At 40.7% G+C, this 24298-nt stretch overlaps 3 protein-coding genes across 5 annotated transcripts in view; 2 read left to right on the forward strand and 1 right to left on the reverse strand.

Annotated features, from left to right (window-relative positions):
* The window catches only part of LOC117941896 (tyrosine-protein kinase receptor UFO), a 34222-nt gene extending 28208 nt beyond the window's left edge, over positions 1-6014 (reverse strand). For 2 of the 3 annotated variants that reach the window (XR_004656000.1, XM_034867109.1), the window contains exons 1-4: positions 5388-5550; positions 1734-1944; positions 1193-1293; positions 891-1073 (exon numbers count right to left, since the gene is read on the reverse strand). Coding sequence is in view for 2 of the 3 variants with exons in the window: in XM_034867109.1 (XP_034723000.1) it covers positions 891-1073; positions 1193-1293; positions 1734-1944; positions 5388-5550 (658 nt within the window). In the remaining variant the exon portion in view is untranslated. Of the gene's footprint in view, positions 1-890; positions 1074-1192; positions 1294-1733; positions 1945-5387 lie in introns of all 3 variants that reach the window. The other variant, XM_034867110.1, reaches the window with a different exon arrangement.
* A 5368-nt stretch (positions 6015-11382) lies between these two features.
* Positions 11383-17662, forward strand: LOC117941756. The gene is made up of 6 exons (XM_034866785.1): positions 11383-11597; positions 14648-14906; positions 15251-15284; positions 15560-15746; positions 16646-17013; positions 17078-17662. The coding sequence occupies exons 1-5, from the start codon at positions 11543-11545 to the stop codon at positions 16999-17001; spliced, it is 891 nt and encodes a 296-aa protein (XP_034722676.1). The 5' UTR covers positions 11383-11542; the 3' UTR covers positions 17002-17013; positions 17078-17662.
* Positions 17663-19002: 1340 nt separating this feature from the next.
* LOC117941753 (cytochrome P450 2G1) lies at positions 19003-23238 on the forward strand. The gene is made up of 9 exons (XM_034866777.1): positions 19003-19251; positions 19344-19506; positions 19605-19754; positions 21126-21286; positions 21409-21585; positions 21874-22015; positions 22116-22303; positions 22384-22525; positions 22716-23238. Exons 1-9 carry the CDS (start codon positions 19081-19083, stop codon positions 22895-22897), a joined length of 1476 nt encoding a protein of 491 aa, XP_034722668.1. The 5' UTR covers positions 19003-19080; the 3' UTR covers positions 22898-23238.
* The last annotated feature ends 1060 nt before the right edge of the window (positions 23239-24298 follow it).

Below are 24298 nucleotides of genomic sequence, written 5' to 3' on the forward strand. Positions count from 1 at the left end.
GCGTCCTCCCTCTCTTTGTCTGTCTCAGCCTGCTCTTCCTGTCCTCCTACTACAGGACTTAACACTGACCATCAGCTGTGGTTTGCATTCAAGCAGCAACAGAACCCTCTTCCTTTCTCTCCTTCTTTCTTTTATCTCCCTGTGTGCTCTGTCCATCTATCAATCCCCCCCCCCCAATAAGGCCCCTTGTGCCTGCTGCTCTGCCCTAACCCATCAACCACACAACCACATGGCACGTCCTCAATGGATCCGCTGGCACTGTGCCAGCCAGCCTTCTCTCTCTAGGGAGGGTGGTTATTTGGTGGTTCTGTTTAAGCCATGGAGGGGGGATTTAAAAGCCTTTGAAACTATAGAAGATAGTTACTGTGTAGCATTTGAAGCAGTACATTGTACTCTACATAGATTCAATGAAAGCTATGGATTTTGAAGTGGTCTTGTTTCCAATCATTTAAAACTTTGCTACTTGAGGCCCCAAGCTGCTGACAGCGACCCGACTAATGTAGTGCTGAATTAATCATTAATTTAGATAACTGATTAATCGATAAACTCTGAAAAAAATCTGGTTCCGGTTTTCCAAATGCTTTATTTTTGTATTTTATCTAATTGTAAAGTAAAAATATTTGCGTTTTGGACTGAACAAGACCTTTGATCACCTTGATTGCCTTCATCACCCTGAGCTCTATCAACATGTAAAAGACATGTTTTTCCATCTTATAGACTAAACCAATAGCAGCTACAGTCCCAGACTGTTTGATTAAACACTGGCCTGTATCAGTGCAAAGTGAGAAAGCCCTTGTGGAGTTGATTGAGGCTGCATGTTTTAATGGATCTGACTAAGCTGTGTACATGTGTGGCCTTGACTGCTGCGCTAACAGAGTGAAAGATGATACCTGTGAGGTTGAGTGTGGAGGGTGACAGAGCCACCGGGTCTGTGAGGGAGTTGAGCTGAGCACCGTCCTGCAGCCAGATGACCCTGACAGGCTCTGGAGGTCCGTGGGCCGCACAGCTCAGGCTCAGGGATACGTTGGCTACTACAGACATGTGCTGGGGCTCCACAGAGAAATGAGGAAGGCCTAAGAAAGAATGAGCTAAATCAATCTATTAACTCTTCAAAAAAAATCTAAATAAAACTGCAGAGTAAACTAATTTTTGTAGCTGTTAGCATACATCAGAGTGCTGAAGATGAACTCACCCTCCAGCTGAATGCTCCCCTCCTCAGACATAGTCTGGTGGCTTTCTGACAGAACAGCACATTGATAGGAGCCCATGTCGGGAAGCTGGACCTTTTCAATACTGTTGTGTGTATAAAAGAGTATGAATGGACCGGTTTCATAGCAATCAAGCAACTTCAAACGAAACTGGCAGAAAGATGTCCAGACCCTGATTACTTCCCTTGCAAATTTTGCCATGCAATCATAACCGGATTAAACACATAAAGCCACAGAGGAACATGAGGTTTTGCTTGCGTTAAACCATTTTCATCAGAATTAATTTCAAAGTGCTATCTGCACGGTATATGGAAATGAACAGGGTGACATAATCCAGCAACAGCTCTGGTTAAGCTAGGTGAAAGGATAAAGTGGAGGAACAGGATATATTACAATCACAGCAGATGCATGGCTAACATATTTAGGCCAGGTGTGGCTGCCACATAACAAATTAACCTTACTTAAGTCCCATGCACTGACATAGACAAGGGACTAACACGTGTAACAGACAAAACAGCTGCCTACCTGAGCGTGCTCATGATCGTCCAACTGTTGCTGCCCGTGTGGACTTGGAACTGGTTGGTGTCTGCGTACTGAAGTGGCACACTGTCTCTGAGCCAGAGCACATCAGGGGGGTCTTCTTCCTCGCCCCCCGTACCCTTCAGGGTGCAATGCATCTTAACAGGTTTGCCCAGAGAAGAGATGACAGTACTGGGACTCCGCTCAAACTCCAAATCTTTGATTAAGAGAGAGAAGAATCTGGATTATAGGTCCATTCAAATAACAAAGACTTAAAACTAGATCTTCTGTTTACAACATCATACCTTTTTTCACAGCCAAAAAAACAATGGCTTATTTTACAACCGCAAGCTTTCCTCCTGTTATCCTTTCTAAAGTATGCAAGTAAGCAATATATTTTGCATTTAAATGATTTAAGCCGCTCAAATATTTTTTTTGCCAAACGAAAGGCATGATGCCTTATTCCCTTTCAAAAATGGTGCATTGTTTGTGTTTTTTTCCATACTTAAGAAAAAAGAAAGACCCAAAATTATTATTAAAAACATGGGGTTGTTAATAAGGACTCCTATGAACGCAGTCAATACTTGAAGGCACCATAAAAGTAGGGAAATTAGTTGATGAATCTAATCTCATTATGATTAATTGTTAATTCATTTAATTTACTGATTAATTGTATCAGAACATAGTAAAAATGTCACAGGTTCCCATAGCTCAACATGGCATCTTCAAACACTTTGTTTTGTCCAAAACAAAGAATTTAGAGGGATGCAAAAAAAACAAGGAGCAGCAAATCTTGACATTGGAGAAGCTGGAACCAGCACATTATTTGGATTAATGAATGACTTAAAGGCTTAATTGATTACAGAAATGAGTGTTGACTTGATCCATTAATCAACTAATGATGAATGTTAATTTATGCTGGACAGGTTTGACTTTGCCATCTCTGAGATATGATAGGAGCAGGTGAGTTCATCCCCCACCACACTGAGTCCAGTTATCTTGTGTCACTAACAGAGGGGCTGACCTGAGAAGGACAGAGCTGATACTGGGACAAAGGCTCCCTGTTAGAGGACGGCGGCTCCTGAGAGCTCAACACAAACACTGAAGATATTCAGGGTTTCTCTCAAACAGCACAGAATGGGCCTGCAGGTCGTATGCCACTATGTCTGTGAATCTGTTCAACATCCTAAAAATGACGCAGAGAAGGTCACCATAAATGATGGGAATGAACTAGTTCTGCTTTTTCTAAATTTTTCAACATTCAACAGAAACGAAAGTTATTCCTGATAATACTGAGGGCAAGGCATGCATATTGTGACAAAGATAAAAGAATGGCCTTGATCAAGAGTTTGTCAAGGACACATACAGTGGGCACATAGCTCTCCTGCTGGAATCTTTCTTCTACAGCATCAAATAATACCATAGAGCATCTATAGCATGCCAAGGCTTTCCTTAACTAGTCCTTGTCTTGATAAAACAGACAAAAGATAAAAACAATATATGCAAACTTGGCCTGTGTTCTTGAATTTCAGGATAAGAATAAATCACTGTTGTTTCACTGAGTGATGCCTGAAAAGATTTTCTCAAGCTTGTCAACCCGTCCTCCTAGTCTGTTTCATGGCCAAACTCCAACCTCTGACCCCTTCTCTGTGACCCCAGAAAACTCCACTACAGCTCATCTCACGCTAACACACACATAATTCAGACGTGATGTAAATAGCACACTTTGGCAGCACTTAGTTTACTCATAAGTAGAACAGGCCCTTGATTCTGTAAATGTGCATGTAACTAAAGCGCATGTACGCACGCATGCACGCGCGCAGCATTGAAAAAGCTTGTTCTGGGAGTGTGCAATAAATGAAGGGGCCCGCTGAGTCTCTGCCTCACTGCCTCTCTGTCTCTGTGTGCTTGTTGGCATTAGAAGTCATTCCTCCCTTTATTTTTAAGCTTGGCTGAACTCTTTCAAGAATCTGCATCGCCCTGACTTTGTTTTTCAGTGCCCTACTGAACAAAAACAGCCCTATTTTTTCTCTACTTCTGAGTGCTGCATTCATAAAGTAATACGCTTGTAAACCTTTTATGAGAATGCAAAGGTAGACGGAGAGAGCTAATAAATGTTGAACTTTGTGTGTGTGTGTGTGTGTGTGTGTGTGTGTTTTTTTGGGGGGGGGTCCTGTCTCCAGTGATTCATTTGTGCGTAACTACTCCGTCTTCTCACTTTTGTCCCTTGAATTCCCTCGAGGTCCCCCTTTTTTCATGTTCTCCCTCTTTCCACCCTGTCTCTACTCCTACTCTCTCTCTCTCTCTCATAGACAATGTTCAGATGTTAAATGTCAGTGGACATGCACATACCGAAAATACCCGACACAGTCCAAGCATTTATCCTCCTCTGACTCCCTCCTTTATCTTTCAGGCTTTTTTAACGCTATGTAATTCAGCTTCTCCATTCACTGTGGAGCCTTTGCCCTTTTCTCATTTGGCCTCCTTTTCATGCCATTCTTTGGATTCATCGCTACACATTTTGCCACCTCCCCTCCAAACTCTTTCCCCTCCACTCTTGCCCCCTTACCCCATCCATCATTTTGATTTCTTGAGTCTGAGTCAGACCGCCTCTGACTCACACACCAAAGCATTCGCCCCTCTAAACCCCTCCCGATTCCTCACATCTCCTCACTTCTGGGCCACAGCCATCCCCTACCTTCAAATAGGAACCGAGACATCCGGAAAAGTCTGAGGTTATGAATCACAGCAGTGGTAATCTCTGTCCTTCTGGTCACACATCTGCTTAGGGCAGAGGTACAGCTCCAAGAGAGAGCCTGACCATAATGGTCAAAACACATGAGCTTACAGGTGGAGGCCCCTGGAGGGACTCTATGGTTTAACCCGCTGGCTGCAGTAGCTGATGGGTTTCTAAATGTTATTAGTGGACTTGACTGTTAGAACAGATAAGGACTTCTGAATGATGGTGGGCAGACCACATATGATGTCAAATGACCTGACATGTAAACAACAGGAGTCAACAGTCAAAACAGCAAGTTTCTCTCTATGCACCTCTGTATTTTGCTTGTGAACTGAGTTTCTTGTGTGTTGCTAATTCCCACACACTTCCCAGCAGGATTTATTTTTAGCCCTTGCCCTTTCCCTGCCTGGAATACATCTCCCAAAATTCCACAGCATTCCAGAAATGTGACAAGTGGTGGAAGCCAAGTCTGGATACCTGTTTTGTCCCCATGCAGGCAGAGTTCAAATAATGCAGTTCAAAATTGCTATGCTACACCTGATATAAAAAAAGAAGATCCCACTGCAGATTGTAATGCCATTCAAGGAAGAAAAAAAACTCCTCCATCACCTTTTACCTGTTGTCCCTGAATCAACAGAATACAAGCCTCATTGAACCAATAAAACTAATCTTTTACTTGTTTTCTGTGATCTCTTTGTTTTATAAGGCTTTATGAGTGTAGTGAATTCCTTCATGTTGGCCAGATGTTGGACTCCCTATTGCAGCTGTGGTTGCACTCGCCACCCCAAAGTAAATTCTTGTAATGAGTTAGGAGCAGAGCTGTGACTGCGCTAATTGCTCATTACGACGTTTTTCTTCCCACTGACGCAGACAAGTAACAGTTTGGATAAAAGACTGCTGCTGTCGCTGTTAAACCTTACCTGTCAGTATGCCGGCGGTTACTGGCCTCCAAGCAGAAAAAAAGACGGTGACGATAAAAACCGACCATTTAGACCCGATCATTGTTTTTCTTGACAGCAGATCACCTCTGAAAATGTGCTTCATAAGAAGAGCAGTCATCTTGGGAACACCAGCGGACTCCATCACCGCATCGCAACAGCTCCAAAGATCCAAAGTTGTGCAGTGAAAAAGTATTTCTGATTCCGGCAGATGAAAGCTTGATTATCCACAGATGAGACTTAAGTAAACCGGAACCCTTAGTTTCTCTTCCCTTTTTAGACTAGACAGAGTGTAAAAGATAAATAATCTCCGCGCCGCGTAAAAGTTTTGTTGCTTTGCTCCTTTTACGCTGTTGTTTTGGTTGATCCCAATACCACCAAACTTTCCCAATGTCCCCAAAAACGCGCAGGAAAGGCGCACCAAACTTTACGGCCGCTGATTAACTTGTCCAAGTCTATTTCAAGCAACTGAGGGAAATATTTTTGAACCAGTGTTTCCTGTAGTCTTTCGTCAACAGTCTCCCTCCTGCCCACCGGTTCCCTCAGACTCCCTCAGACATTCCCCTGGCTTTTTCTTTTCCCTCTCCCCCTTCATACAGGATTCAAATTCCTCAACTCAAGTTCTTTCCCCCCTCCTCCTCTTCCTCCTCCTCCTCCTCCTCCTCCTGAGTCTCCCTCTTTTTCTTTGAGGATGTGAGAAACCCTGCGGCATGCTGATTGTCTTCATTCCCCCATTCGCTTTTTAATTACACACGGATCCCCAGTTGTAAATAGCCCAACAAAGTATATCGGTGTCAGTCCGTGGCACACACAGACCTGCGGGCAACATTATAGACACATTTAGTCCGGCCAGTGTAGGCCTAGAAATTAGTGTGATAATTTATGAATAAATGAGCACAGTAAGTTTATTGTTTATTACAGAGCAGTTACTTACTTTGGTTTACCTGCCCCACACATTGGCGATTTAAGATCCTTTTTAGGGGTCTCAAGCGCCCCCTAAATTTCATCTCAGCTCCCTAAAAATTATAATAATATTGTTTTTAATAAAAAAACATTTTTAATACTTAAAGTCAGAGTTTGCAAACTGGTCTATTGGTGACAGAGGATAAACAATTACAGGTTCAAAGTGCTTGAAACCGGTTTAATATACTGTGTTGCCAATGCTACGCACCTGTAACCCAGTCAAGGAAAGGGTTAACACTTTTGCAAGGCATTGTATCCCTGTCACATTCTCATTAGGGGCTGAGCCCCCCTAAGGATCTGATCCTAGAATCACCGCTGGCCCCCATGTCTTTAGTTTAGTCCAATAATAAATTAATTCCCACATTATATACATTAATGCCAACATTTTCTCGTCCCATCTGTTTAAAATTGTGGATATCTTTGGAGTACTAGTTGTTCCCTGGTTTAAATATTTTGTATATATTCTTGTTTCATGATGTCACTTATAAATAAACTTATTCCGTGATTTTCGTCCGCTTTTGTATAACTGGTTATGCATAGGCTATTGAACATCATGTTAAGTGTCAAAATGCTGCCACATCAACAATTTAGTTGACTAATTTGAATTGTTTATGTTAAAGAAATTAGTGACTTCTTGATTACCAAAAAATGTCTGTCTTCCAATGCATTTTACCCATTGGCCTGTGGACAAAATATTCAAGTATTCAAGTCACTTTACAACTGTTTAAATGGTTCAATCTTTATTTAAAAAGTCACATGGATGTCTTATTTACAATGACAGCGGGTCAAATGGATAAAAGCCTGTTGATGGAGGCTAGGAAAAAGACAAAAGACCAAAACTGTAAAGTAATAAGGAATTTTCCTGTTTGTATTCATTGCTACTTGACATAGATTATGTCATAGGAATGTCTAGGAATTAGTTTGAACGTGTTGTTTTAGCCAAAACAGACTGAAGCATCATCAGCTGTAGTCTAAATAAATGCTGATTCCCATCGGCCAAAGGGAGCAGCAGTGTGATGCTTGTTGTGTTGTTGTAGACTGTGATGTCTGAGGTGATTGTGTGTGTTTGGACAGAAGTGATGCTGGCGCTCGCTGCCGGGGAGACGGCCCTGCAGAGTTCACATACCGTTCCTGAATAATTGATTTGCTGCGAAGATTCCTGTTTTCTTTTCTTTTCCCATGAAAATGATGGGACTCAGGTTGTGGAGACCTGGGTCCCACTGGCCCTTTAAGAGTGGCTCAGTGGACAGTGTTGTGTTCCCAGGGTCTTTAATGGAGACACAGAGGGACTGAGAAAGACCCCATTGTACATGCTGTCTTTTCAATAGGAGCTTGAGCAATGGTGCTCTCACTGCTCCCAGATAGGAGCAAAGAGAGACAGGGAGGGAGAGAGGGAGGGAAGAGGGTCACCGAGGGGGTCCTGAACAAGAAAGAATGGTGTTCTACTCAAAAACACAAAGTTTTGGGGCTGGATGGGTCTGGAAGGAGTGAATGTTTGGGTTTTGAGGGGGATGGGCATCGGCTCCACAGGACTCAATGTTTAGGTTTAGGCCACACCAAAATCCAGCAGACCTGATTCACCGAACAGCGAGACTTAAAGACTTAGGGATTTTTAGATAAAGCTAAAGTGGATTAGCAGAGTTGAAAGCACATACTTTCAGTTTTAAAACCAACAAAACAAGTAATATGGACAGCAGTTATTATGTTATCTCAAAAAAGCAGACTACAGTGCCAAAACACTTGTTAGCCTCCCTGTTAGTGTTGAAGGAGAGTTCCTATTGGCTACAATACATGGGAAACACCTGCCTCCTTCTCTCCCAGCTGAAGGGCCACACAGGGATGCTAACAGTGTGCTAGTCTTGCTAGTCGCTTTACCAGACCTTCCTCCACAACGCTGTGGAGCTGCAGAGGAGGGTCTGGTGTGTTCCACACAGCATTCTGGGATGGGAGAAAAATGTGAACTGGTCTGTTGGATAACCTCTTCTTCTTCATCATCTTCTTACTGCAGCCAGACAAACTGCCCCCCCCAACCTGTTGATGCATCAGAAGGACCATAATGACACAAATGACACATACTGCCTACTGTTTCCAGGGGCTCTTCTGTCCCCTGCTGGTGACAAATGCAAAGCCCTCATTCTACATATGAGAGCAAGGGCTTGTTGCCAGAAATGACAGTAATTCACAGACATAGAATATATAAATACACAGTTATTCAAACCGAACCAATTAACAGATGTACTGTGCATATATATATATATATATATATATATATATATATATATATATATATATATATATATATATATATATATATATATATGTGTTTGGGTATCTTACTTTTGGCTACCACAAGAAATTCACAACAATTCAGGGTAAACTTTACAGGATCAGCTACAATTTTTTGAAGTCTTAAATAAAAACTGACATGCCCATATGCACATTGACATAGTCATTGGTCACTGCAATTGCTCCTCCTCTCTACACTGGCCTGTATTAATGTAACCAGCAAGAGTGGACACTGCAACAAGCCCAACCCGCACTAAAGTCTGACACTCCTAAAATCTGCTGTCTTATGAATTGAGTTAATAAAAATGCACTTTTTAGCACAGATTTGTCAGATGAAAAAAAAAATGGTTTTCCATCAACATTTGGCTTTTTAATTACTAGCTCTCTTTCTTAAACTAGGCACAGCAAGTTATCACTGGGAACACAGTTCCTCAGTCATTTAAAACAGAAATAGGTTTCAAACAAACGTTTTGGCAAGTTACTGGTGCCATGCAGTACATTTCAGATGATTTCTCTTTTTTACTAACTTTTTCTGAAGAGATTTTGGGATTATTTGTTGGTGTGTCTTTTGTGTATATTCTATGTGTGGCCCTCATTTTAATTGTTGTTAGCATGAAGCCAGGCACTTTTTTTATTCATCTGCTTGTTTTGGTTAGTGTTCATTTTTAGTGTGAATATCACACAGCAGAGTTTTTTTTGTTAAGTTATAGTTTTGTGCAAGTATGTTTTGGTTTGCTGTATTTATTTGGCTGGAGAGAGCTGCTAGACACCAGGTCTAGTGTTCCATGTCGTGGAGTGTCGCCAACTGGGGGTTCTGGAGAGACTTATGCCCACTGGACGCAGGATGAGCGTTCCCTGTCATAGAGTAAGGAAGCAGAGGTTAGAGACTACAGACCGGTGCTTCTGTACCTAGAAAAATGGACTCTGATGTGGTAATCAAATTGAGCTACCTCACCTTTTTTATAGTTTAAATTTAAGACATTTTGTGTCTTTTTTTTAAATGAGTTTTTTGATTTTTTCCAGTATTGAAATGATTGTAGTCTAATGCCGAAAAAGGTGTTTTTGATTTCATTAAATCAGTTGGGTTGCCTTAGCAAATGTTTCAGAATCATAGCCCCCCAGGTAAGCACCTGTTAGGTTAACGACGGTACTCTGTTTAATGATATTTTGTCCCTTGAACCTAGACTGGGTGAATCCCGCCCACTCTGCCGGAGATTTGATTTTGCCCTTCAGCTCGGTCTGGAAACCTGCAGGTTTACTTCTCCTGCTTTAGTTCACAATTTTGCGGGAACTGTCGATGCACGATCCGATCCGCCTGCCTGCCATTCTGCGCATGCGCAAGATCTTTGCGCGTGAGATGCTAATCCTGATGTACGAAGATTAACAGGGATTTAAGACACTGCACAATCTGTTCCACAGTAGCAGTTGTCACCATAGACATAAATATCGGTCTGATTGGTTGAAAGACTATCCAATTGCGTACAGAGTCGTTTGAACCATTGGCCCCTTGATCACGCCTCTAGTGCTGAGAAAACACAGAGCAGACTCCCCAGACCAACGCTCAGTCTCAAATCTATTGAGCTTGGCTTGGTCTGGTGATAGCCAGACTACCTTGAACCCAGATTTTTGAGTTTTTTTTTTGAATTCTGAAGTATCTGCACATGAAAATTTATGTCTGGGAGAAAATGCAATTTGAATTGCTGTTTCTCCTCTAGCAGAAATAATTATTACTAAGTAAAGTAATTCTGCCTCTTCTCAGCCTTACTTCCCAGAAGGCCTCTGACTGCAGTGGGAGGATTAGGTTTTAGCATCTACAGACCACCACCCAACCAAAAGACCAAAAGAAAATGTTGGCGACTGTCAGGACTGCTGAGGTGTCATTGAGCAAGTCACTGAACCCGACTTTAGTTGCAGGTGGGATCTTCTCTGGGAATGTGAGTAGGTCACATCCTGTTTGAAGGTTTTACTCATTTGTTTTTACTGGAATTATTGCTTATTTTATAATAATGTTTGTATTTTTTCTGCCTTTTTCCTCACTTGACTTAATTCCATTTGTCATCTCCTCCTGAATCCTACTTACTGTAGCCTTCTTAGTTTCCCTTTGAGATAAATAAACTGTCTCTCTTGCCATCCATAAATACAGGACATGTTTGTAGCGTGATCGTTTATATCCTTGATCTTGTTACACAATGTTATTCCAATTGGGATAAGCAAGCATAGGCCGAGACAATGTGGCATTTAATCCTGCTTGGATATGTGACATTGAAAATCTTGGACGTTGGTGCGTGTTAGGTTGAACGCATCCCAGGTCTGAGCAGATTAAAGTCTTGGTTAGGCCTATCCACAGCACTGCAACAACAGGCCTCCAGCTGTGCAAGAATAATAATCCCTCTGTTTAATCCGCCTAAACGATGAAGGGAGGTGATCCAAGCCCTGGTTCTGAGGCCATCCAAGGGCACAGAGATACACTGGGAAACTGGTTTGATGACAGTTTCACGGCAAACTATTGTGAATCGCTCACATGTTGTGTGCAAGACTGCAAATACAGGCTAAAATCTGTGCAAATGTTGCTAAGAGAGGAGCAGTATGGAAAGAGTCCAACGTAACATCTGGTGATGGCAGCCATGAAAATCGCAGGATCTTTCCAGTGGGATTCATCCAATGCTGGTATGATTATGTGACCCTTATGGTCAAATGATGTTTGTGTGTGTGCATAAGCAGGGACGGTTCCAATTCCACTCACAACAGCACGAGTTTATGGAAGGAAGGCCTAAATAGTGGGGATTATTTTCTCTCTCTCTCTCTCTCTCTCTCTCTCTCTCTCTCTCTCTCTCACCCTATTTTTCAGCATCACATATTCTGCCTCTCATTTAGTCCCTGTCGCTGTGATGACCACAGGCATGAGCATAGCAGGCGTTCATCGAGGCTTCCTCAGGAAATATGGTAGGCCTGCTTTGATTTTCTTTCACAAATTCTCTGCCTTCATTAATGGGTTGGGTTTTGGTTTAGGTTCAAATTGTTTCACTAGCTTAAATTGTACTTGTAGGTAGATTTGATCTGTAGTGACACAAGGCCTTCATCTTGACACACATTTTACAAACTCAGACAGACAGACTTGATAAAAACATGATAAAATTACTCAAAGCTCCAACAATCACCAACAAACCACTCAAATGATCAAATAAATGCTGCGTCCATAGCATCTGTCCAGTGTTGCTACAACTTGTTTATCTGAGTGATGGGGACAAAAAGCTGATTTTATTGCGCTTTGTTCTACACCTCAAGACTGTAAACCTCCATCCAGAAGAAATGAGCTAAAATATACTGTGCAAAGGGTGGAAGGTGATTTAAAATCAAGTCAGTGATCCGTTGTGACTGTCTGTAATACGGGGACACAAAGTTAAGCTGGGACTGTATCTCTGTCTGATTGTTGTTTGCTTCATGTTTGTGGGTTACTTCATGTGCAGTGTAGAGAGTTTTGATTTGAAATGGGTGTTCAAATTATGGTGAAAAAAACCTGTCCTTCCAACATTATTGGCAGCCAAAATAAAAGCACATTATTATACTTTTTGAATGATCTCATGCCTTTGGTTGACAAATTGACACACATGTTGCAACACCGAATTTAGATCTGAACTATTTCCCTTCCCATGGAGTAATACAAAAGTGGTGGTTATTACTCTGAGAACATCAGTAGACTCAACAATGAGTGAAGAGGAATACTGTCTCAGATGCACACTCCAACTCTAAAGATGAGAGATCAATCATAGAGTTACTTTGTGTGATATAATCGCTCCCAGATGTTATTTTTCAGAATGACAAGATGTTTGTTTTCCAAAGCCAAGTCAGGATTCAGGACTCAGCCAAAGTCTCATGTTTTTATGCTTATGTTTCATCTGTTTTATCGCTCCATTTGCCATTGATTTAATTTGATAGTGGCGTGTGTCATGCTGGCTCAGGGGACTGAGGAAGAAGACACATTTACTAGCAATGTCAGCAGTTCAGAACATTTATATTATCTTTCTCTCTTAACTCTGGAAAATAAGAGTAAAATACCCTAATGTGCTATAATGTCTACTCTATAATGTTGTTCAAACTTCAATGTTTCAATGGGCAGTTCTCTAAACTCCAATACCTTTCTCCCCCCTCCCCCCTTTGCAAAACCCACCTGTCCACCTGATCTTTAATCCCCTGTATGGAGAGTATGAGCCAATTCTTCCTGTCCATCAACATGTACTCTCCATCTATTATCATTATTAAACAATGGACGGCTGTCTCGGACACTTACAATCTAACACCATCATAGATGTTCCGCCCTGAAAACTCACAGTACATTTAAAAAATAGAAGATTATGTTTCTACATGAAGGCAAGATGGCTGGTTGAAAAGACAGGAAGACTTACAGTAGAGTTATAATTACTCACATGTAACTGTCACGCATAATGCTGCACTGAAATCTGTTATTTGTCTAGTTTACATTAACTTATTATGTAAGTCCATTTGCTTGTTTCTGTCACTGTGTCATTTTTTATATTCAGGTTTAGATAAGCCCTTACTTGGGTACATGGATATGACAGTGACATTCGTAAAATAATTGTTGTTGACAGACGTGATTGTACAGCTCATTGCTGAGGCTGTAGTTTGTGTATCATATTGTACTGTATGTTGTTGTATTTGTAATAATATTGTATCACAATAGTTATCCAATTGCATTAATGATTTAGACTGGATTTAATGAGTCTTTTAATGGACTGCAGTCCAAATCACAGCATACAAAAATGGAATCAACAGAAAAACAACTAAAGGAGGACTCTACGTCAACTGAACATTTCAAAATTTCAGTTTTTTTTTTATACTATACAAAAGTGAATAACAGCAAATGGGGGGGATTGGGGGTAATATTGGCAGTCATTTAAAAGATTATTGATATTTGTCTCTCGTGCTAGCAGCTGTATGAATGGGAATGTTCGTCAGCTGGTTCACTACTTTGGTCCAGACATTCATGGTCCCAGGAGGATCAATTACAATGATTTTGGTGATCCTCTGACTTTTCTTCATCAGGCCAACATTTTTATTTATCTAATATATTTTAATACCTGCAACGCTGATATTCAGCCTATGCTCTATTTTGTGTTTTCTGCTAATTGGCAAATGTCCAACTAGGTGGTAAATAATCAAATATATATAGTATTTATATATACATATACATATATATATATATATATATATATATATATATATATATATATATATACATATATATGTATTATATATATGTATCCATCAGCATGTTGTCATGCTAGCGTTAGCATCTAGCTCAACCCCCGGTTAATCTTTCTAAGTTCTTACTTTCCAAGAAAGAAATGTTTCACTTATGACGAGTGAACAGGTTTTTATTCGTGAAACAGATGGCAGGAATTTTTTTGCATCTGCGAAAACAAATGATTACAAAAAGCTTTGGCAGGCAAATTTGTGTTTGTTGAACTCAATTCGGCCGAAGGAGGCTGAAGGGCACTACTACTCAATATTCTAAAAACTACGGTTCCAAACAGGAATAACTGTCAGTCATGGGAGTTTTAAAATACATTTATGGTCAAAAGAGAGCCATTGCAGGTATATGGCATAACTTGCTAACACAATATATGGACAATGTGCACGGAGAAATTAAACATACCTGGGAGGAAATGTTCATGTTTTTAGTCCTGTGTAGAACAGAACGTGGGTTCAGCTTGTTGTGGCCAAAATTAGCATTACAACAACAAACACAAAATAATTCACCTGCTAGAGATGAAAAAAAGAAAGGAAAAATTATCTTAAACCCCCCCTAAAAACTAAATCTCAGATTTTTGATTTTTTTTACATCTTTCATGTTAATCTTCTGTCGAACTCACCTCCAAGATAAATGCATCATCTGACTTCAACGAAAGCAAAGACACGTCGATTAAAGTCCCCCTCCTACAGTCATGCCCCCCTCTGTTTCTTTTTTGCTGCAGGGGGCTTCATGTTCAAGCAGTGGAAGGAAAAGTACCTCGTGTTGACCTTGGAGGGAAGCCTGTTTGTGTGCCGTGATGCAGACTCCCCTCCAGACCAGGTGGTAGCACTACAAACCAACTGTGAGTCGATTGCAGAGGGACGAGAAATCCTTGACCTGCCCAAGTTACCCCCAGGGGGCCGGAGAGACTGCTGCTTCGCCCTCATCCTGCCGCAGAACAAGTTCCTGCTGCTTCTCACTGACAGCCCAGATGACTGCAAGTGGGTCTCTCTCTCTTACAAAAACACACACAAATGCATGTCCTTTGCTCCACTCATTATCAGATGTTAACTGCACATTGTGACATATTGATACACACACACACACACACACACACACACACACACACACACACACACACCGGAACTGCCTTTACCCCACTTATCAGATGTTAACTGCACATAGTGACAAACTGACACACCCGCGCACACACATGCTGGGATTTAGATCTCCTCTGTCCCACTTACAATCAGACATGTTTATGCACTTTCCCTTGTGTTGCAATAAGAATCTACAGGCCTGGATCTGGTTCTAAAATAATAACTTGTCATTTTACCTTTCACAGTCTGTGGCTGGCTTTGATCAGGAAAGTGAGAGAGGTGAGTCAGCATTTTTTACATGAGTCTAGTCCTGCTGTTGCTTCATCCATTCAGCCTTATGTTCATGTCTTCATCTCAACAACTCACCTCTCATGTGCTTACAATCTACATACTGTAGGCTGTGTAATAATATCTGAAAATGTATCTTTCTTAAAAACATATAATATCCACAAACATGACTGGGAAATAAGCTAGGTGTTTTCATACATGAGGCTTGTGTGTTACTGTGTATTTTTGTGAAATAATAACCTTGTGTTTGTCTCATTTTTTTTAAGGGTGTCATGTCACCCCTGACCCTTCAGAGACAGCGCAGCATCACTCCTTGCATCACCGACAGAGACCCCCTGCCCGACTCCTCCAGTGATAAAGACTCCGGGTCCCCCAGGGTTGGCGAGGGCACTCCTCCTCTGTCTCGAGTCACCGAGCGGGGGGGCTCCTTCAGAGACAGAGGCCCAAACCAAGGTCCGCTATCAGATTACCCAAATGGATACATAACTATATACTATATAACTCACAACTTAAAGCTACATTTGGCGGTTAGAGTATGATGGCTGAGAGAGCTCAATGCAAAGTAATGTGGGTTATTTTCACCACTTAAACAACAGGATGCATTTAGAAAAATGTGTTACATTTGAACTAAATGCAAACAAATTACGGAATATTCGCCAATTTGACAACACTTTTGTGGCATAAACTAACACACAGAAATGTATTTACCAGTTACTGGTAAAAGGCTACCACCTAAAAGTATGTGTTCATGTGTTTTAAGTGTTTATAGAGAAATCTGACCGTGACAAACTGAGAGCATTTCTCAATTTTAGTTTTTTTTGCAGCTTTTGTTTTCCTAAATGTTATACATATCAAAGCAATGAACATGTTCTCCCAAAGATGACACAGTTGGGACACTGGGGTAGCCCAGCTCGTAGAGCGTTTGCCCCATGTGCAGAGGCTCAGTCCTACCCCCAGTGGCCGTGGGTTCAATTCCAACCTGCAGCACTTTGTTGGATGTCATAAGATGTCCTGTCAAAGAAATCATCTTAAAATTAAATAAGAGACACACAGTTGGATTAAAATGGTCAAAGTTTCCCTTTAAGTATGGCTACAGTGTGTGCTCTCTCAGATGTGGGATAACCGTAAGTGCAAAGCCTAGAAATCAAACACACAGGCTGCAGCTGGGTATACTGTTGGCATTGTACAGTAAAGTTTTTATGGCTAACACGTAGCAATTAGTTTTCTGCTCACACATAGAAAAGAACCGACTGGCTCAAAGTCTGGATAATTCCTTAATTTGGTGTGTTGACTGAAACAATTGTCCATTTAAATATAAATTATTGATATTATTTTTCAAATGACTTCTACAGCCACTGGACCAAGGCGGTCTCTGCGCAGTGTCTCTGTGGCCCCCCCTCACCGTATGTCAGATTGTCTTCGGCATGGCAACAGCAGTGATGCCCGGGCGGTGAGGGCGGTGTGCCTGCTGATGGGAGGGGCAGCGGCCTCCTCTGCTCTGGGCTACATCAACTCCTGCTCTCCTTCCTCTCCCCTTGCAAGCAGAGCCCCAGAGATCGCCCACGGCACCGGGGGCTTCTCCGAGCTCCCAGCAGGGGGCTCCTTCCACGCCTGCAGCCAGGATGTCGACTCCCCTCACTTCAACAGCTTCGACTTTGAAGGAGACTCCGACTTTGATGCATTTGACTGTGGAGGATTTGCTTTTTAGTGTTGATCAGAAAGAGAGAAAGAGACAGAGAGAGAGAGAGAGGGAGAGAGAGAGAGAGGGAGAGAGAGAGAGAGAGAGAGAGAGGGAGAGAGAGAGAGAGAGAGAGAGAGAGAGAGAAAAAGTTTGAAAGATCTTACCTTCTCTTTAAAGTCCTTGTTTTGGTATTCCTTTATATTATAAGGGCATTGTCATTAATTAATTACTCATTTGTTTGTTATTATTGTTTGATTTATAAATTAATGAAGGTGTTCTTCCTGGCTTTATGCCCATGCTCCTCAGGTAAATCATTCATGATCCGGACTCCTCTGAACACTGTCTGTCTGTGTTTAAGTTAAGTTTAAGTCTTTCCTTGCCACAGGACGGCTTTAGGTGAACTGAGTGAGCTTTGCAATGATTTCAGACAGCAACACAAACCTTTATAGGGAAATTCATTATGTATTTCTCCACTGTGACTCATTTTTGTGTTCATTTTATACTTTTTTTAACATTTGTTCTATGTGAATATTTTCTCCTCATCCACTTTCTCCGTTCCATTTGCACTTTGCTCGATTTCCTTTTTTCCTGAGTTTAGAAATCGCCCCCATTACACGCCACCATACTAGTATTTTACATAAAATGCAGTCCAAAGGTGAAGTCCTAATAAATACTGCTGTCCCAATTACTGTGCATCTTTCTCTTTACATCCATCTGCTGTTGGCTGGCTGGTTGGTTTGCAGCAGCTGTGCACACAGCAGGCAGAGGTTTGGATAGGAGGGACGATCAAGCAGATTTGCACTAGAGAGGGATATGCAGAGCCTGAACGGCTTGTGTTTCACAGCAAAAAAATAATCTCTGGGGCTAATAGCTCATGTGCTGGATCAATGGTGTAGTCAAATGTATTGTAGTGGGCATACTGTACTGTGTATAAATATATTGGGCTATATAAATGGGGGTCTGGGTGTCCTCCCCCAGGGTTATTTTGTGCATTTCCTGCATTGAGATACACATTTATGCACCAATGTATGGTGGAATACCTTTTATTTGGCCTATACAAAGAAGAAACACAGATGACAATTCAAAATATAATAGAAAGTATGTTGTTTTGTGTCATTGGGAATTTTAAGTGCAAATGCAGACTTTACTCCACCGAGGACTAATAAAAGGTGTGTTTAAATGTCTAATCAATTGAAACAATGATTTCTCTGCAGTCTTTTGTGGTGGATAAAGGTCCCGCTTAACACTGTCTTCTAAATTTTTATGAATTTTATTCAAATTCATACATGAGTGCTGTTGGTCCATGAATTCTTTGTTTAAATTTTGTCTAAAAAGCTAACTGAGGCCAAATGACCTAAATAAAGCAATGGGTTTGCAGTCAAAATGGAAAAAGAGTGTGAAAGCTGTGTTGAATTGCTAAGCACATTTATCCCTCTCTTTTCAGCCACGTGATTTAATCCTTATCTCTTTCTAATGGCAAGCAAAATAAACATGGAATATATTACATAACTAGTCAACATGCTGGAGCTCCACTCAAACAAGTGCATGGTAGCTGCTGTAAGAACTTTGTGTTGTGTTGTTTATTGTATTGAAGGCCCGAGCCTTCAGTTTATGTATACCGCAATGATTGTAACATTTGCTGTGCAGACGTATAGTATATTTCTAATCATCAAATTAATTTAATCAATCTTTTAGTGAAAGATTGCATGTACATCTAGCCCTGACTAATGGTCTGCTCCAGGTTTCTCATTTTTAAAACATTGTCAGCATGACAAAACATGCCCCAAAGTTAAAGCTTCTGGATTTTCTAATGACCTTTGAAACAATTTTATTTAGTCATGCCAATTTCTTCTAAATCAACCTTGATGAAGAGAAAGGCAACTTTTGTTTATATAATTAAAGTCCGATGTTTGCTGTCTCATTCTGGGTCAACGCTGGCTTTTAGTCAATAAAAAAAAGAAGAGGTGAAGGTGTAGGTAAACAGGAGAGTCACATGGCTTACCTGTGGCCTAGAGCAACTCCCTGTTCAAAATAAACACCAAGGGAGTATAAAAGAGACATCTGTTGACCAGCTAAGAGTCAAGAAGAGAAAGTGTAAACACCATTATGGACTTCTTTGCGACAGGGATCTTGTCAGTGCTAATCTTAGCTCTGGTGTGGTTATTTCGAGTCAAAAACAGTAGAAAGTATCGTTTGCCTCCAGGACCCGTTCCACTTCCTTTCATAGGAAACCTGACGAAACTGCAAAAAGATGCACCTTTTAAAAGCTTTCTCAAGGTGAGGATGTATTTTGCACTTATCACATTGATTTAAGGTTGTATAAAACAAAAACAAAAAAGTATTGTCCTAACTAGTCATGTCTTTTCTAGTTGAGTGAAACCTATGGTCCTGTGATGACATTGTACCTGGGCTGGCAGCGGACCGTTGTTCTGGTGGGATATGACGCAGTGAAGGAGGCTCTGGTGGACCAGGCTGATGACTTCACAGGCAGAGGGCCACTGCCGTTTCTGGTCAAAGTTACCAAGGGCTACGGTAAGCCACTTCAAAGCTGTCATCTCAGTCAAGCGAGCATTGCATTTTCAATGATTCTGTATGTAATTGGTCAAAAAGCACACATTTTCTTTTGTCAGGTTTGGGGATCAGTAATGGAGAGCGCTGGCGCCAACTGCGACGTTTCACACTGACCACGCTGAGAGACTTTGGTATGGGACGCAAGGGGATGGAAGAGTGGATCCAAGAGGAAAGCAAACACTTGAGGCTCCGCATAGACACATTCAACGGTGTGTTTTTAGCTTATGTTCTAAGAGCACATACCTCACGCTTGGTTGATATGAAATAGGGTTCATGCACAATCTGTCAAGTTAAAGGGTAATTTCTTTTTTTTGTTCAACCTGGACCCTATTTTCTCAAGTTTTAATGTCTAAGTGACTGATGGGAACTAAAATCTTTGAAATTGGTTAGGTATTAAGCAAGAACGCTGTGAACGAAATTGACGATACAACTTTGCCCCAGAAGATTACATTGCAGACCAGGCTGCAATGTAATCCTGTGGGGCAAAGGTGCATCGTCAATTTTGTCCACTAAAAGGGCTGTTTTAGCCACTGACAGGCTCAGATTGTTATTATAAGTGTCTGACATAATTATGGAAAGGATCCCTATAGAGACAGCCCTTTTTAAAACCTCTTTAGAACCTTTTTGTTAAACCAGAAACAGCTCTGAGATTGCTTGTAGTAAACACACTAGACTCCATTTGAAATAATACTTTTACCCTGTATGGAGCCCACATATTTTCACATGTAAATCGATTGATTGTGTTTATTTCAATGAAAACTAGAGTTGGGATTGTTGGAAAAACGGCTTTTTATAGTTTTATTTAGTTTCTGTTGACTATGAATGAAGTGTATTTTATGATACTAAAATTACTGTTATTTACATGGACTCTGGTGGGCTTAGCAAACGCATTTTCAAAGATGTTTTCATGTTTAAAAAAGATCTTAGTCTTAAATAGAAAGGTCAAACTCCTCAGAATCCTTTCCATGGTGTTGTCAGACATTTAGAAAATTAATCTGAGCCTGGTGGCAAAACAAGCACTTTGTGAATGTAAATGGAAGGTGAACAATTGCCCGATTAACTTACGTTGTAACTTGTTGCGCTCATTGCCAACAGCAGCGGCCTTGCTTACATACTAGATTAACGTCAAAGCACTAGCAGTACATTTTCTCACCAGAGGCAATCAACGTATTATTGTGAATGTAATGAATGTTGAATTATTGTTTTTGCATTTTATATTGGTCAATAATAGTTAATGATTGAATGAAGTGTCTAAAACTAAAACGGTTGTCACCTAGGAACCAGTCTAAACACCCAGATAACATCCAAGCTAATGTTTCTTTTGGTATTTAAAAAGTACTGACATGACAGGATCCAAGTTTTGATAAACCAAAATTATTGTTTACAGATGGAAACCTTTCTCCCAGGTCAACAGCAGCTTTTTGAAATGTCCAAAGTCAGCTGCACAACGTTTAAACTCCAGCAATAAATCTCAATCACAATCAGCTTCAATGGCCAAGCAATTGTGAACACGTACAGGGAAAAGTAGTCACCTGTGGAAAGAAAAATAAGTCCAACTGTGTTTTCCTCCTCTGCTCCAGGTAAGCCATTTGACCCTACGTTCTTGTTGAGCCGCACTGTGTCTAATGTGATCTGCTGCCTGGTGTTTGGCCAACGCTTCAGTTATGAAGACAAGAAGTTTCTGCACATCCTCAACATTGTATCTGAGGTTGTAAATTTCATTAGCAGCCCTATGGGTCAGGTAAGCGGAGGTGGGAGCTACCGTCTGTTTTTTACCTTGTGTCCTTGTATCACATATTTCATATATTTTTACTATCTCCTGAGAAACCAAGCTGCAGTGTGCTGTGGGCTTCCTTCCCACAGATGTACAACACTTTTCCCTGGCTCATGGAGCATCTGCCTGGCCACCATCACACAGTTTTCAAAAAGATTGAGGAGATGAAAGATTTTGTCAGAATGAAGATCCAAGAGCACAAAGAAACACTGGACCCCAGCTCCCCAAGGGACTTTATTGACAGCTTTCTTATCCGAATCAATCAGGTTAGAAAAGATCGTTTGTTTTGTTTAGGGGGACGCAAGACCATACTAAGTAATGTTACTTTCCTCTTGGAGTTTCTCCTTTGTCTCCATCAAAATAAGCCTAAGTGTTACCTTGGTATAGCTGTGACAAATCTAATTTCTGGAATAAACCCATTTATAATGTACAGTTTAATACAAATATATTATTCAAATGATTCAATATTAAGAACACAAAAGCCCGAGTGGGTTTCCGTCACCTGCTGCATGAAGTTTATTTTTAAAATCTTGTGCATCTCATCGTACTCTCAGGAAAAGGACATTCCCACAACTGAGTTCCACCTTGACAACTTGGTCCCTACGGTTTTGAATTTGTTCATGGCTGGAACAGAAACCACCAGCAGCACCATCAGATATGGCCTCAGTGTGCTGATCAAATACCCCAACATCCAGGGTAGGTACTCTGACGACGAGTTACATAATGGTTAAGAACTGAATAATCCTGTATCTGCCTAATAACAGAGTGGAAATACTTTTTGCTTCTTCCTGCACAGAGAAAATACAGCGAGAGATTGACTCTGTTATTGGGCCAGGCTGTTGTCCCAGCATGGAGAACAGGAAGTCCCTCCCCTTCACAGATGCAGTCATTCATGAGATTCAGCGCTTTCTGGACATTGTCCCCTTGAGCCTTCCTCACTACACACTCCAGGACATCTCTTTCAGGGGTTACACAATTCCCAAGGTACTGTCGATCCCAAGATATCATTTTCATGAGAGAAAAAAATGCATCATTAGCATATACTAACATGTCTTGTCTCATAGGATACTGTGATTATTCCCTTGTTGCACTCTGTGCTGAAAGATGAAAAGGAATGGGCGACTCCCTGGTCCTTCAACCCTCAGCACTTCCTGGATCAGAATGACAACTTTAAGAAAAATCCTGCTTTCCTGCCATTTGCAGCGGGTAAAAAATAAAGTTCTCAGCTAGATAATTATCAACCTCATATGAATGTGTTTTATGAAATAGTTTAGTTTGTGAGTGTGATTTATCCATGTCATTTTGTATTTACATTCTTCCCATTGCCCCTTTATAAGTACAAGCAATTCTGTTTTTAGTCATAAAGTGCTTTGCTTGTTATTGTGTGTCTTCATAGGGAAGAGAGCCTGTGTCGGCGAGTCTCTGGCTCGGATGGAGCTTTTTATCTTCCTGGTGTCACTGCTGCAGAATTTCACCTTTTCCTGCACCGAAGGTCCCGACAGCATAAACCTCATTCCAGAGTACAGCAGATTTGCCAATGTTCCTCGAAGGTACCAGATCATCGCCACGCCGCGATGAGAAGAGGAGCTCCACTCAGACAGTCAGTCATTGCTTAAGCACTCTGAGCAACTCACAAGGATGACTATACACCACACATACACAACACACATCGATTTATTGTGACACAGCAGAGGTGGGGTAAAGTTGATGTTTGCTGTTACCTGGCTGGTACATGCAGCAGACCAATCTGACTCAAAATGTAAGAAACCGCATCATTATGAATCCTCTTCTTGTACTTTGCTTTGGTTGTCTTTTCATAGGTCTATATTTTTATTTTTATTTTTGAATCGACTATTGGTTCCAGTGTTAATGTAAACTGCTTTCCAACAATACAAAAATAAAGCACATTACTGCAGTAAAAATGTATTGGTACATTACTACTATACATACAAATGGCAAGAAATGACTTCCTGCTGTGGATGAATTGTCCTATATGGATAGGTAGGTATTTTCTTACATATTTAATACATATTACATCACATATTTTGTGGGTCTACATAAAATGTTATTGGAAAAAGAGCTATCAAACAAGGACCTTTATCCATTTTAAAAAGGGTTGTAAAAATCACCTACAGTGTGTTTAAAAAATACATTTTATTTTGTACCTTTGCATTGTTACAATTTCCTACAAAAGCCAAACTTAAAAAATAAGTCACTGCAATATTCCTGCTGCATTATTGTGTGTGTTGCATTTTCCTGCTGTAGATATTTAGGTTGCGCTCATTTTAACTTCTTTATGGACTTTTGTGCAGTGTTGTCATTACTCAGAACTCCTCAAGGGGGAGAAAAGAACTACACACATAAATAGGGGAATTTACACATGGAGGAACACTTCATAAGGCATTATGATTTATAAGAATATGCTAATGCATTGTTATGTGAAAGTGTTTATTTTCCCAACAAATAAACAAACAAATAAACAAGCAAATATAATTCAAACCAATAATAACAATAATGATAATAATAATAATAATACATTTTTAATTATATTTCATTTTAGAAAAACAGCGATGTCAAAGTGCTACAGAGCATATAATAATGCAATAAAAACTATCTAAGTCAACAATTAAAAGTGAACTCTTTTTTTTTTTAATAAAGATATGTTTTTTTTTAGAACTACGGTAGCTCTGAAGGTCAAAATCCAAAAGCATTTTAGAAAACACTTTAGCATTTCACAAAACACAACAGCAAAGCGAAAATCCAGAGTAGCTAATGCAGATTATTAGCCAGATGTTTATGTTTTAAATTCATAACTTGAAAACAACTGAGATCTTGTTAGTACACTGGTCTGTCCAGGGGCAGTTCTAGGATCAGACCGTTAGGGGGGGCTCAGCCCCTAATGAGAATAGGCTCGTTCGAGATGAACTGCGCCTCGCCTGTAAAGTGGACGAGAGCAGGCGGCAGCAGCGGGGGCGGGGA

The sequence above is a fragment of the Etheostoma cragini genome, chromosome 3 (assembly GCF_013103735.1).
Source record: "Etheostoma cragini isolate CJK2018 chromosome 3, CSU_Ecrag_1.0, whole genome shotgun sequence".
Classification (NCBI taxonomy): domain Eukaryota; kingdom Metazoa; phylum Chordata; class Actinopteri; order Perciformes; family Percidae; genus Etheostoma; species Etheostoma cragini.